The sequence below is a fragment of the Leptonotus elevatus genome, chromosome 1 (assembly GCF_054856555.1).
Source record: "Leptonotus elevatus isolate MCC_2025b chromosome 1, RoL_Lele_1.0, whole genome shotgun sequence".
Classification (NCBI taxonomy): domain Eukaryota; kingdom Metazoa; phylum Chordata; class Actinopteri; order Syngnathiformes; family Syngnathidae; genus Leptonotus; species Leptonotus elevatus.
The window spans coordinates 38,587,729-38,602,674 of record NC_141239.1 but is presented as its reverse complement, the minus strand read 5'-3'; the positions used below and the strand labels follow the sequence as shown (position 1 = coordinate 38,602,674).

Here is a 14,946-nt window from a genome sequence, read left to right as displayed (position 1 = left end):
ACACACTTTGCAGCGTATTAAACTAATTAACACTAATCTGAGCAGGTTCGAAAGACCAACTCGTCATGTGACCCAGTGCTAACCTAAGCTTTACTGTGTATAACACACGTTGGCGAGTACTGTATTCTCCCGAGTAAACGTGCGCAGCCACATTGCCATAGCTATGCAGAGTCTATATTATTGCAGAGGACCATTGGGGAGCGGGTTTATAGTCTGGAATGTGCACTATTTCCCTACAGGAAACCGAGCGTGGAAGTCCAGCATCGCCCCACGCCCAGATCTCTCCATCACACGCAAACTTGCTCCGCTACTGAATTACTGCATAAAAGCCACACATTTTCCCACCTCTTATGGCATCTTGTACTAAAAATAATGAAAACAGATATTGAGTTTGTGTTTTATTCAAGACACGTTTACAACCTGTAGTGTCATAGTATAACATTGGCAATACAAAAATACTGTAAGGCACTTTAAACAGAAGTATACTGAATCTTTTTTTATTTGATTTTTTTTAGCCCTAAATATTCACAATGACGTTCGCCTCCTCAAGCAGCATGGTAAACATTTACACAGGTGTAGACGCAAAGTCCTAGTGGGTGTTTCCACAACAGGCACACATGTACATATGATACAATGTATATAGTAAGGTACTGTACATACATTTCTGATGCAGTATGCATTTTCAAGACAATCATGGAAAGAACTGGTTCCCCATGTGTGAGATAAGATGAAGCTTTAAGTCAGTGGTTCAGAGTATTATTTTCTATAATAAAAAAAAATAGTATGAAAACCGGTTTGTAAAATGTATCCACTAGTGAGCAAAAACTCATGACTGTACAACATTTTACGAGGTGCTTAAAAATGTGCCAATTCCTTAAAAGTGGAAGTCAACCTGAAACGCTTCTTGACAATATGTTATATGTGACCTCACTAGTCTAAACATGACATTATGATTAATATTACATTTGTGGAATATGAGTTATGAAGCAAAATCCATCAGTTTTTAATCCATCTCAGGAGGTGGCCATTTTGTCACTTTATGTCGACTGAAGACGACATCACAGTTGCTCAGGGCTCCGGCAACAACTAATCACAGCTCAGCTTTAGAAAACAGGTAAGCTGTGATGTCATCTTCAGTCGACAAGTGGCAAAATGGCCGCCAGCTGAGATGGACAATCGGCTGGATTTTGCTGCTCAACTCAATATTAACCAGAATACCATATTTAGACTAGTGCGGGGCTGCATATAAGAAATTAATGTCAATAAAAAAAAAAAATTGGGGGGGGGGGGGGGTGTTGCCTTCCCCTTTAACAAGTTAATCTTCAATGTTAGTTTTTGTGAAATTGTGCTTTGGTACTTGTTCTAAACAGTGCCCGTCTGGCTATGAAACATAAACGCCTGTGTAAAATAAAATACAGTATGTTGTCACAGGATTTGTCAGCGATGTGAATCATCACTTGGGCTGGCAACAGTTTAGTACGCGTGCAGCATGTGACGCTCCTTTTCCACCGTGCTGCGTCCTCCGCGAGCAGGTGTTCCATCTCTGGCTGGACGGAGCGGCACATTGGCAGGCTGTAAACGCTAAAATACATATAGACTCACTCCATATGGAGACACGGAAGCATGTCCATCCACCCAAGAACTCACACACATTTTCTCTCTCACACACACACACACACACGCGCACACGTCTGGTACAGTACATGTAACAGACTGTCATTTCATTAAATGGCTCAGCGGGGGGGACTCGTCCTAGCCAGCAGAATGAGGCCCACATCTATCATAAATGTGCATTACATTACAAACAACACTAAATGCTTCTTACAAAGCTTTCCAAAAGCTCCACTTCAGGTCATTCAAGTGGTAACAGCCGTTAATGCGTTGAGCTAAAATAGTGCTAGCAACCAAACGTTCCTTTACAATTTGTATATTGACAATAAAAAGCAAGTAATACAACATCCTTCCTAAAAAATCAAGGAATTTGTTTTGGAATTGGAGTCGCCCACACAGGATAATGGATGCAACTGCTCGTCCTCGCCTTGAGAGAGGGAGGCGGCCTCCTAGATAATGTCTTGATCGGTCCTCTCTCTTGCAACATGGATTTTGTAGTGAGACTGAGACCCGGGAAACATACATACACGTTTCTGTTAGGAAAGGACATTGAGTTGGCGTCTCCGGCGCAGTCTTTTCCCATGGTAGGGAATCGTCCTCGATGTCTTATTTGTCTGCTTCCTTGATCGCGTCCCAGTTAGTGGGGCCAGTGTCTGCCGTAGTGATTTATAGACGGCCAGTTTGCAGAGCATGCTATGCCATGATTAGGTGATTGCTCCTCTCTCTGATGTCCGCTGGGGGGACGAGGTCTTTCTTCACAGGAGTTGAGGATAAGATGGAACGTCTCCCTTTGGCCTTGAACAAATCGGATACAAAGAACACCTGCGGAGCAAATAAATGGCAAGTCCATGATTTTTGTCTTACTGTCTTTATCGTACAGGCACATCGTATTGGGCCTCACCTACGCGTACAATATGGATGGGCATATTAACTCATTCACTGCCATTGACGGCTATAAACGTCAAAAATTAATTTGAACTATTTCTATTAGTTAAATTTTTTTTTTTTTTTTTACTTTTGTTAACAAGAGTATGAAACCTAGAATTTTTTTTGTACATTTAGAACAGATACATTTGTGATGAATTGTGAGTTAACGAGTGAAGTCATGCAATTAATTACAATAAAACAATTTCGCCTATCGCCCATAATTTTAGATTATTTTTTTTTAAATGAATTTATGGCAGTGATTGAGATAACTGTTTAGTATGTCTTTGTATATAAATAAATCGGCCTACCTACTCCTGAACTGAATGTTGATCATGTTCCAATAAGAGTCTCACCTTTTTCAGTTATTTCATGCTTCTCATAAACACACACAAAAAAAATCCCACTCTCTGTCTAGGCAGTTCATCCCATTTTGTAAAATTCTATTACTGTACTGTATTTTATATATAAACCAATAGATATATTTATGTCTATTTAAGACCAACTTCTTCAATCTTTTGAATGGATTTTATTGTAAAATTAATGCATCTGCTTGTGTGGTAAAAGGCCACTTAACACATGTAAACACATATTTTTTTATGGGACAACAATGAAGAAATGACACTGACACAATGAAAAGTAGCCAGTAGTGTAAACGTATTGTTCCCTCAACCACATTGTCAGCGAGCTACTCACAATGCAGTAGGCCACCAGCGCACCCTGAACGAAACCCGCCAGGACATCGGTGGGGTGATGCTTGTGATCAGAGACGCGGGACAGGCCGGTGTAGAAGGACATCATGATGAGGGTGAACTGGGTGAGTGGGCGCAGCAGCCGGGCTCCGTGCCAGGTGAAGCGAGATTGCAGGTAAAACTACAAATGACAGAATTTAACTTTTTATTATTATTATTATTATTATTTGTATCGCTTTACACAGTTTTATAGAACACGTCGAGGAGTCGAAAGCAAGTAATGAACTCACCACCAGATACAGCATGGTGTACATGGAGAAGGAAGCGTGCCCAGAGAAGAAAGACTTCCTGAGGACAAAACGAGAAAAACATTGGCTTCGGTCAATAAAAATGCCATCGCGCCATTTTGGACCGACATCGTGACGGTTAGTTAATGATGTCATCACCTGGCCTCCTGGACTCTGCTCTCGGGCCCCTGACACTGGTAGTCGGTGATGTAGCCCAGGGAGCAGTTGATGGCGGTGAAGTCGGGCTTGCACACGTCAAGAAAATGGGGGCGCAGGCGGCCCACCGACACTTTGGCGATGTCGGTAAAAGACTGACTGATGGCGCAGCCGAAGGCGAACACGCCCACCTGCTTGTACAGGGCGGAAATGTAGGGATTGCCTACAAATGACTTGGAACCCTCGTTGAGGAAGTAGATCCTGTAGCTCTCGCCAATGATGATCTGACGGGACAGGTCCAAATGTAGGATTAGTTGCAGCACCCTAAATCTTATCACTCATCTCCTTTGTACTTTGAAAAAAAAGTAATTACTGCAGTAGACGCATAACTTTATTTTATTATTATTTTTTCAACTTTTCTTACTCATTGTAGGATGATTGAGTGTTTTATTGATTTACTGTTGACAACAGTGGACTTGGCACATCCTTCATATTGAACCCTTGTCATTAAAGATGGAATGGTTTATTGTTTTACTATTCCCATTACATTTATTTTTACACTTGCATGACACTTGAGCATGTTAAAATTAAAAATAATTAGTTAAAATATTAAGTAGGGATGTTCGATATCACTATTTTTTCAGCCTGATATCAGTATGACTCGTTAACTCTGGAGTAGTCATTAAAACCGCTTAGAGATAGACTGATACGTGTTATTCAGAGCCGATACCGATTATTAGTAGTCAAGGAGGCCGATAACTGATATTTGAAGCCGATATTGATTTTCTGGGAAGGGGGGGGGGGGGCGTATTGGCTTAACATATTTTTCAAATGCAAATCTTAATGGAATGGAAACTTATTCAGGTAAATACCATAGTAACCCCCCCGCCCCCACACACACTTTTATTTATTTTTAAATACCTGAAATCTTAAACTTTCACATTTCTTAATTTTATTGTCGAACAAAAACAAAAAGGGACAGTAGCATCTCATAAAGTTAATTGAAAATGTTAATAAATAGCCCCATGTGATGGTTTTATATTTACCTTATATGGGCCGTCAGATTTGAAAAAAGGCAGATAGTGATATTCGTCAAGATGCCCAATAATCGGTCTCTCTCTAATTCCGATACCACGAGTACTTTTGATAAATAACATTTCCCTCCCAAAACACAATGACAAATAATTTTAAAGAAAGACTTAGCCTTTTTCCTTAAATTTGCATGAAATTAATGGCAATTTTCTATTCTTCTATTTCCTGATTGTAAAACAACCACAAGCCCGCTTGTGGTCGCGAGTACCAATACCTTGAAAAAACGCCTGGTATCAGCATGATATCGATAGCAGGTATCAGTACTCGCCTATCCCTGGTTAGAAGGTTTTGTAATGGCAAGTCATGCTAGGTTCACACTGCAGGAAAATACAACCCAAATCGGATTATTTATTTTTTTGCTCATGTGACCTGTATCTCATTTTCTATGACAGTCTGAACAGCTCAATTCCGATTTTTTCAATTTATGTGGTCCTAGATGGGCTAATTATCCGAATTTTTGCAATGCGGCCCCAGTCTGCATGGCCTAGTCCCATGTATCTGACCTATACGTCATCAAAAGCTGAATAATCACTCTGCACGGGTGGGGAAGAATTCCCTTTATATTTGACTTGAATTCAATCCCACTTGAAAAAGGAAGCAGAAAGTGGACATCTGTGGTGATGGTAGTTGTCCAGACAATTATTTTATTGCATGCTCAAATTTACTCGACAGAATTGACTGTGTAGTGAAAGTGTTACAGTAGTTAGTTCTTCATTTACGCTGTGCGCTGGGTATCATTTTAGTTATTAGATTTTTATGAATACACCGATTTCGGTTTACACTTGTTGCACTCTAATGTGTAAGTAACTTTGCGTGAATAAAAACTGTTGCAATTTCCTTTACTGTGAGTAGAGTATGTCAAACCGCAAACTTTGAAAACTGCTTTTGTAAAATTCTCCCCCCCCCCACCCTCAGTTTTATATATAATATTTTGTTAGCTGTTGTGAGAAAACATCTAATGATTTTGACTTGCGGTGCTCACAGAATGCCAAAGGGACGATGCATTTTGGGGGCACTGACTACTAAGTGAATGCAGATGAGCCAAAGCAATTGAGAAGGATCTTTGCAGTTGTGACTGTACCAACTCTTTGTTTGGGAAAATAACTTGGAGTGAAGCATGTGTGAGCAGTTTTGGGATGGATATGTGCTTATGCTAATGAACTGATGTGCACAAATGTAAGTCTGTTTGGCCAAATGAGCTTGCAGTTTTGAAAATGTCATCTCAGTTTCAAGAAATGTGTCAAACCTATGGAGAAAAACTGTAATATGTCATGTCAGTGTTTCCCATAAATTTGAAATCTACTTGGGTGCGTGGACTCTGGCAGGTTGGACGGGAGGTGGGTTTCAGTCCTGTTACTAAGTCTCCTCTAGCCTTACGATCCACAAGTGAGTGACGGCGAGCTAACGTTACATGCGGCATATCCTGTCGCAACATTTTATTTTCCTTTTTTAAATATATTTTTAATACATTTTCCTGAAAACTTCTTGGGTGGTAGCCAATTTACTTCACATTAAAAAAAATGGAATTGAGACCTGCAGTGTGAAACTAGCCTTAGACCCCAGAACAGATCACTTTTATTATCCCTATAAGGAAAATTCTATGGATTAAAAATGTGTTCATTCTTGGCATATCCTGCTATTATAACATTGACTATAATGCGATGTAATTAGTTCTCCTGAAAGTCTGAAAAGGGGCAACTTTCTGTTTGATTGTGTTGTTGTTGGTGCAATTTTAAACCTGAGAAAACATGACAACACAGGGGGCATACCTCTAACTCTTGAACTCGTGTAAATAAACCCGTGTTAGAAGTGCCAATAGACATGCTAGACGGACTTGGGGTTGGGGGGGTAGCTTTAACTCACAACAGCTGTCTACGCTCAACAACCCTCCTCAAACCCACGCACATGTTGTTGTCTCCCAGGTACTCGGCGCAATGTTGTCGATGTGGGATTAACGGTACAAACGATAGGGAAGGAGAAAGGAGAATGTGAAAAGAGAGAAAAAATACAAACAATAGGGAGTAAGGAAGGAAGTCTGAGAAGGAATGAGCAGTGGAGTGGGAGGGAAAGACGGGAGTGAGCGCGGGAGGCACCGCTGCTTCTAATCATCAGAAACGCTGAGCTAGGCAACGGCTCGGATTCTGGAGGGCAGACTCCAGCAGGCGCACGTCGGGGGCCACGATTGTTTTTCCCGTCTCTCTCCAAGATCTCCGGTTTCACAAGTGTTTTCATGTTAGTATCTAACGTTTCGTCAGACATTCTTGAAGAGGGCGCAGAAATAAGCTTAATTCTGGGAAAGAAGGTTAATCCTCGAGGAAAATGGTGTTGTTTCCACCATCCCAGCCTTTAGAGCCGGGTCATGGGAAAGACGGGCAGGTCGCTCTTATATGAAGGAATGATGAACGTGCCGCTGAAACCGCAAAGACAATCACCGGGGAAAGATGCTAATTTGAGGCTTATCTAAAAGGTCCTGAACTTCTCAAACAAAACTTGTGATTTTTTTTTGTAATTGAGACTTCCTGGTTGGGCTAGCACAAAGGAAGGTCAGAACACGCTCACGGAAAAGGTTTTATAAAAACCCACAATGTGTTTAGGAAAAATAAGTTACCATCTAGTTCGCATGATTTTGCTTGGGGTGTTTGCCACAATTCCAGACTGAACAATTAGTGCTTCAGCCATAATTGCATATCCGCACAACTGCTTCTCCCTATGAACAACCTGTGTGGTTGTAGTCAAGTCTACAACTAGTCTCCTACTGTGTGTTTAAAAATGTGAGTACAGCTCAAAATCATAATACCGTAATTTATATAAAGCATTGGGAACAGTGCATGTTCCATTTCCAATTGAAAAGGAAAAACAATGATCAGACTTGTTTTTTTTCTTTCCAGAAAGTGAAGAGGACTGAATATTAGGCTGGAGTTAGTCAATCCTAAACCATACAGTTGTGAAGCAGTTCTCAAAAACAGAAGTCTTACAACAGAGTATTTGTTCATTCTTAATGTTTATGTTTATATAGTGGAGATCTGAGTTTGTAAGGAAAAAAACAAACACTTTTTTAAGCCAAACCTAGCATGCAACTTGCCTCTTTCCCAGCCTCAGCCAGTAACATCTAGTTTTGGGGCTGTTTTATTGCCACTTCTCTCTCCTATCCCCTCTCATCCTGCTTAGCAATAACTGGGACTGGATTTAGGAGATCATTTGTTTTAATGAATATTGCATCATATCATGTGATAATCGTTGTCCACTTAGGTTCTATTGCAAACTGATCATCTGTTTCCCCCCCTAAATTAGGTTTTGTCTGAGTTTTTAATTGCCTGGATGTGAGGTATTGACCAGAGGAATGTTGAATTTTGTGAATTGCGGGCCTCTGAAGTCCTTTGAGATTAACAGCTACATAAATAAACTCGACCATCCCAAAATCCATTTTTTTCCCCCTCCTGCTTTCTGTAAAGGGATACATTTTTCTTGGGGTTTTAGATTCCAAAAAATTCAAGGGGCCCCTGTTCCAGAGGAAAGAGTACGACATTTAAACATATATATAAAAAAAAGATGATGTTGACAGGAATATTACTGAGATATAACGCATATGTTGAGTTGAGCTAAATCGACATGTATATTATGATGTGCCGTGAACATGCCTACTGCATTTCCCAAGACAGGTTCTCAGACCAAAACATTTTAACATCATGACAAACACACAAATGCAATCAACACGATTGACAGTAAGTGCTGCTAGTAGCAGTGAGGGTGGCTGAGAGATGATGGTGATAATGACATTAGTGAGTGAGGGGACTTACAGAGAGGATGGTGATAAGAATGCCAGCAGCGCTAAGCACACCATCGCTAATGGTGTCTCCATTTTTGGCTGGGTACTTGATGGACTCATCATCGCAGTAAAACCCTCTACGGTAGGGCTGAACAGCGCTGGTCTCAATGACCAAGAAAGGCAGGCCGGCTATAGTGAAGATGCAGTGAGCGACACAGGGAGAAAGCAGAGAGGGGACATAAGGGGGTTGGGGGTCGGTGAAGAGAGAGATGGAGGAGCTGGGTTAATGATATGCACATTATAGAAGTCACAGGTACAAGCGGGAGGTAACAAAGAACTGCATCTGGACCAACTCAATCCATTTTGTGGCCATCAACACATCTTTGTTAGAATTGAATTATGAATGTTGGTTTTGAGCAGGACTCTAGACTTTGTTTTTCTTATTTTTCTTAATCCAGTGATTAAAAAGCATTTTTACTTGATAGGATAAATGTTGCCCATGAGTAAACTATTTCTATTTTAAACTCCTTCTTCTCTTTCCAGGAGGCTAATTTACTCAAGAAAATCTGTTTTGGTATGGCAAAAATAATGGTAAATTGACTGCGGGATTATAATTCCAGTAATGGGAGTGCTGATTTACTTAAATGCATCATACCAGGCAAACAAAAAGCCTTTCTATTCGAGAATGTACAGTAGTCCAACGTAGACCTGTCCAGCAACAACTGACTGGCTTAAGTTGTCAGTAGTTGGGGAAGTCAACTCCTTGTTGCAGCATCCAGATTAATATTGCGTTGGTGGAATATGAATTTAGACGTAAAACCAACCACATTCCATCCATCTCAGGGGGCGGCCATTTTGCCACTTGATGTCGACTGAAAATGGCATCACAGTTGCTCAGGGCTCCGGTAACGACCAATCACGGCTCACCTGTTTAATGAGTTTGGTCGTGTGACATTCACAGGCGCAGTTGTGATTGGTAGTTCCCTGAGCCCTGATTAACTGTGATGTCATTTTCAGTTGACATCAAGCAATCAGCAAAATGGCTGCCACCCGTTATGGCTCAAAACAGGTGGATTTTGACACTTCTTTTTTATATAGTATAAACTTAATATTAATTAAAATACCACATTTAGACTAGTGGTGCTATAGAGAACAAATTGTAAAGATTGTTTTGGGCTGAATTCCCTTTTAAAAACTGAACCTTGTATATGAAATGGAATCAACATTTGCAGGAAAATTACAGCCCACTGAAATGCATGTTTTCATCAATAACCATTTTTTTTTTTTAATGATTTTTACACTACATTTACTGAAGGTTTTATGTTGGCATGAAACTGAAATAGAAATTATTGCAACTCTAGGGGGCTACGTGGAACATAATAATAATGAATATCCTCAAAACCAACATTTGCGTAATTTACTCATTGGAGACGAGCCAACTTTTGAACTGAGAGCATCCCGATGCATGTTCTCCCATTCTCCCGCTGTACCACAACACAACAACTTACTGAGACCACAGGCACAGTGACCCCCACTGCTGTGAGCACTGTGTTGGACACTGTGCTGCTCTTATAGTGAAGACTGATGCTGTTGTCATTGCAGAAGAATCCTCTCTGGTAAGGCGGCAAGGGAGATTTGTGCAAAAACACAGCGACAAGCATCACTGCGTAGTTGGACAAAACAACACAGCGAACAGCTGCATCAGTACATCATGAAAAAATATACTCGCAGAAAAACAATATAAAGAACACAGGGAGGAGGGGTCAAATTTTTATGTATGGTAGAAGATCCCATTTTCAAAATGGATCTTATCAGACAATTTTTTTTTAAGCATGAAAGAAACCCACATCAATCATTGTGCAGCTGAGCTCAGGCTGACATGAAGATTAAAAAAAAAAAACTAAAAAACATTGCTGCTCAATGACCAGAGATAAACACCTCTTCACTCTCCTGCAGACGCTTTCAAAAGAGCTTGAAAACATCCACTTGAAAGATGCCCGTGTGTGGAGTGTCTGATACATTTAGTGTCTTTTGCAACCTAAAGTGGCCAAGAGATATCTTATCTATCTGGTGACAGCAAACAGAGCCCTTGGGAATTGGGCAGCGCTTTTCCCTTCAAGTTACGGAAAGGCAGCAGCGGAGCGACTTTGAAACCCGAGTGAGGACGTTTCCCCAGGAGAGGTCTCTTGGCGCAGACAAAATTTGGAAAACACTTTCAAATGGCTTCAAAGTGGTCTTTAACTTGATGCTGACGCTTTCAAGTCACCCTTTGAATAATTCGTTGAGCTCCACACACGTCTGCATCTGAGAAGGTTAAAAGCCCTCGGGTGGCGAGGTCAGCGCGGCTTGTGGCTGAAGGTGGGATGTGGAGGGGTGGGGGACATGATTTTGTCAAACCAAACACAAATACACAATTGAGTTTCTGAGCCTGTAAACCCTGAACATCCACACACACATAGCTGATTGGCCTTTTGAAGGTCCAGCTGGCTTGCGATTGTGTTACAGACTTGGCTGATGGGAACTGCAGAGCATTGGCTTTCCCTTCACTTTCAGCAAGATTTATACGAGTAACACTTTTGTTTTCATTCACATTCCTCAAACAAATTCTGCAGGGAGCTTAAACCGTCCTCAGCCAAATCTGCTTGGGCTTTTGAATTTCTCATGCTTTAGATGTTTGATCTGATCTCAACCAAACATTACAGACTATTTTCCTTAACGCTTGTCTTTATTCGCATCTCCCGCCAAAAGCAGGTAGAAACAATATGTTGGAAAGAAACACAGTTGGATACAAGTCACAGGAACCACTTAACACAAACCACAAGCTCACAAAGGAATCAAAGGATGATGTCATGGGTTGTCTAAAGCTTTCAAATGACCTAAAATGGGTTAAGAAGTTAAAAAATAAAAAAATCACACCAAGACCGTGTCAGCTCCAGTTTTCCAGACACTCATCTGGGGATTTTTCTCAACCCTGCAAACTCTCCATCCGCCTAAACAGTGCAACATCAGCATTGAATGCAGCATCTTGGGATTTTCCCTTCAATCCCCTTCCCACTCTTAAAAGCCAAGGGTAGGGGGTGGCGGGGTTGGTGGGCCTCGTCCTGCCAGTAACAACAACAGTCAGCAAGCAGGTTTTTTGCATTAGCACAGACAAGTCAAATAAACCGACGTTGTCTGGTCTACTCTTAACATCAAGTGCCATTTGAATCATTTTCTTCCCAACATTAATTTGATGTAAACAAATGAAATGATACCATATTCTCATCAAAATCTGTACACTGTTTGTCCTGTGCCTTGTAGCTACATATTTTGGAGGATTTGCCAAAATACCAAGAGGTGTGACTATTCAAATAAATAGACACACATTTTCCATGCACAGGGATTCCTCGCTGTCTGGAGTAGAAACGTGTACATGTCTGAGTCAGTTGTGGTATATACACGCACACACACACATGCAGTTGTTTTGACTCTGTGTGGCCCACACAGCCTGCTCCCTGTCGGTCCAACACTACAACATACGTAGCTCACAGCTCCTCTGTGCCACAGTAAAAGCCCGATTTATTTGCATTCAGTTGACACCGAGTGTCGTCTATTTGTTACACCATTTCTTTCACTGTCATTATCTTACTCCTAATTCTAAACAACAGCTTGACTAAGTCAATCCCATCATCACAGTATCCTATACAAGAAAAAAATTGCTTCAGTGAATCTTTTAAGTATGACCATGCTCATGATGAATCAAAACGCTCAATTCATATTTCAGCCATTTTGCCACTTTGTGTCGACTGAAAATGTTATCGCAGCTGAACCGAATGATGTGCACGGCAACATTACCGTACTCTGCTTACTATTACACCACCCTCAAAACATGAATGAATGACATTTAAAGGTCGGTTCTCCCAACACAGTCTAAATAACTAAACAACAAACAGATTGACAATTTTCCCAATTATCGATCAATCAAATCCGGAGTAGGTAATAGACCAAAATAAGAAAAAAAAACAAAAAACAAATTTGAAACATGGGTCATTGTTTTAATTAACATCAAAATGTCAATTTGTTTTTCAAAAGCTTTGCAAGTTTATACATTTAGTGGAATACACTTGACTGTGGCTTATAAATGACGTGCTTATGAAGTTGTCAAGGTCCAATTGCATGACGCAGAGGGAAACTCCGGTTGTAACTGAAAAGAGCATCATTCTCTACTGCTGGCCAGTGTGTATAAGTGGGTGATCTTCTTTGAGTGCCTTGATCCTACAACTACAATCAGAGTGTGCGAATTGAAGGAGTGGTGATTACAAGTTCTGGCCCACTATTTCCTCCCTGTGGCTGCGGCCCTTTAAACCACATGTCTCGCCAGAAAAAAACACTGCTGGTTTGTTGACAAGCTTCTCTGTGGGGAGGTACGCTCACAGCACAAATCATGGGGATTTACCTTCCCCGGAGACAGACCAAGATTGTTTGTACTGTAAATCTATCACGATATTGTTTTAACAATAGTTGTACGATCATTTTCCCATTTAAGTTGGACACCTAAATTTGATATTTCACATATCACTCCATTGAGCACAACCTGAGGCAACAAAACAACTGAACTAATCAGATGCAATTTCTTTTTGACTAATAGTCCACTACTTCCAGTTGGAAATCACTGCTTTGCAGAACATCACATTCAAAACATGAGGTCAAAAATTAAATGAGTAAAAATAGATAGTGTAGGCCGCGAGGAGGAACACACCTTTAAGAGGACTGCAGAGTGAATATAAGTGTTTCAGCCACAATGACAACCTTAAGCCTGTGTTTGCAGCTGTTTGACATCATAGAACCAGCACTCAGAAACATTCCAGCCTACACACACGGCTGACCCTTTCACCACTTCCCTTAATTACTCTACAAATACACACCAACACATATAACGCCAGATGTGCACATCAAGAGAATTCCTGCCTAGAAGAATGCGAGACATTCTGGAAAATATCATGAGTAAAAGCAGATCCAGGTACAGTTCAGGTGTGTGGATTACAAAGAACCTAACGAGCGACATTAAATGTTTCACCTTCTCTCAGCACAAACGCGTCTCTTAAAAATGAAAAGGTGTCAAGATGAAACATTAGCTAATTAAGGTAAATTAATCTTTTAGTTGAATTTATTATTGCGGAGGTTTCACTATATGTCGCGTTGTGGTGGTTAGTCCGGATAAATACTATGACAACACCATTACGACGTAAATTTAGTTTTAGTTTTTGTCAACAAGCGTTGAATGGTGTTTACAAATACATTGAGAACCACAATGTTCTACTTTAAAAAGGCAGTTAACAGGTAAATAGGCTAATAACTGCAGTTGACTGCAACTGGCCGTCCAAAAAGGTAATTTGTAAATGAATGAACGTTTCGTAAAAAACCCAAAATAACATTGAAATTAATAAACGACCGTTCCATACGTCGTAAAATGACATTGCAGTAACCAGGTCATACAACAAGTAATTTTCGGAACTGAGCATTCCGTTAAGAACAGATGCAACAGCGTTTCTTCAGCAAAAATGCATTTTGAAAAGGTGAAATGGATCAAGTTGGGTCTTACCTAAAAAGAGGCAGAAGAGGTCCACACCGACCAGTAACTTTCTCCGGCTGTGGTCTTTACAGTTGCTCAAAGAAGTCCCGCAGTTCTTCGTCTCGGCTGCCATACTTTTCTCATAAATCAAGCAGCGTTGCATTTAAAGACTCGTTTCTCACTTCAAATCAATGTGAATGCACTTTGTCGATTTTTTTCTCTTTCTCCTGAAAAGGAACAGTCTCTCTAGCGTAGCGTCTAGTGATTAACAGTTCGTACGAGCGTTCTATCTATCCTGACTCACCGTCGTCGGGTACCGGACCATCCTTGACTGTTTCTTTGGGTAGCAGTGTGTGTAAGAGAGTCTTGGAAAGTTAACTGCCCACCGAAATGAGCCCCTCCTTCAGCCCTCCCCTCTCAATTAATACATATGAGGAGGGATCTCTCTGGGGGCTCGAGACGAGTTCTGTCTCATAAATGATTTCATACTTTATATACCCAAGAGCTTCATTTAAAACTGTTCTTTTTAGGCAAAACACCTACAACATTGCACAATGTAGAACAATCCACATCAAATGGTTTTCCCCTCCTAAATCATACGTGCATTTTTTTTTTTACAGTATTAGTCCACATGTTGGTCAGTCAGTGAACCTATAAACTGAATTTATGATTGATAATTTGACCACTAGATTTAATGTGTTACATATACTCTGAATGCAGTGCAGTTGTAGCTGTGTTCCAAATCGAAAACTAGGATTTCGTTTTTAATGAGTTTAAATTGAGCTGAGTAAGAACAATATTAGAAGCAGCTTTACAACACTGCTAACAGTAACCATGAAATAAATCAATACACACATAAATAAAAAC

The 14,946-nt window shown here is 40.6% G+C and overlaps 1 protein-coding gene across 2 annotated transcripts; it reads right to left on the bottom strand.

The window, feature by feature from the left end:
* Positions 1 to 385: 385 nt before the first annotated feature.
* Positions 386 to 14,434, bottom strand: LOC147181997 (phospholipid phosphatase 3-like). 2 transcript variants are annotated; one of them, XM_086097991.1, is made up of 6 exons: positions 14,110 to 14,434; positions 10,037 to 10,191; positions 3,674 to 3,954; positions 3,518 to 3,575; positions 3,232 to 3,408; positions 386 to 2,433 (listed from the first exon to the last, which is right to left on the bottom strand). In XM_086097991.1, exons 1-6 carry the CDS (start codon positions 14,240 to 14,242, stop codon positions 2,305 to 2,307), a joined length of 933 nt encoding a protein of 310 aa, XP_085954117.1. In that variant the 5' UTR covers positions 14,243 to 14,434; the 3' UTR covers positions 386 to 2,304. The 2 variants fall into 2 exon arrangements, with proteins under 2 accessions (XP_085954117.1, XP_085954110.1); XM_086097984.1 differs by lacking the exon at positions 10,037 to 10,191 and adding an exon at positions 8,560 to 8,717.
* Between the last annotated feature and the right edge of the window lie 512 nt (positions 14,435 to 14,946).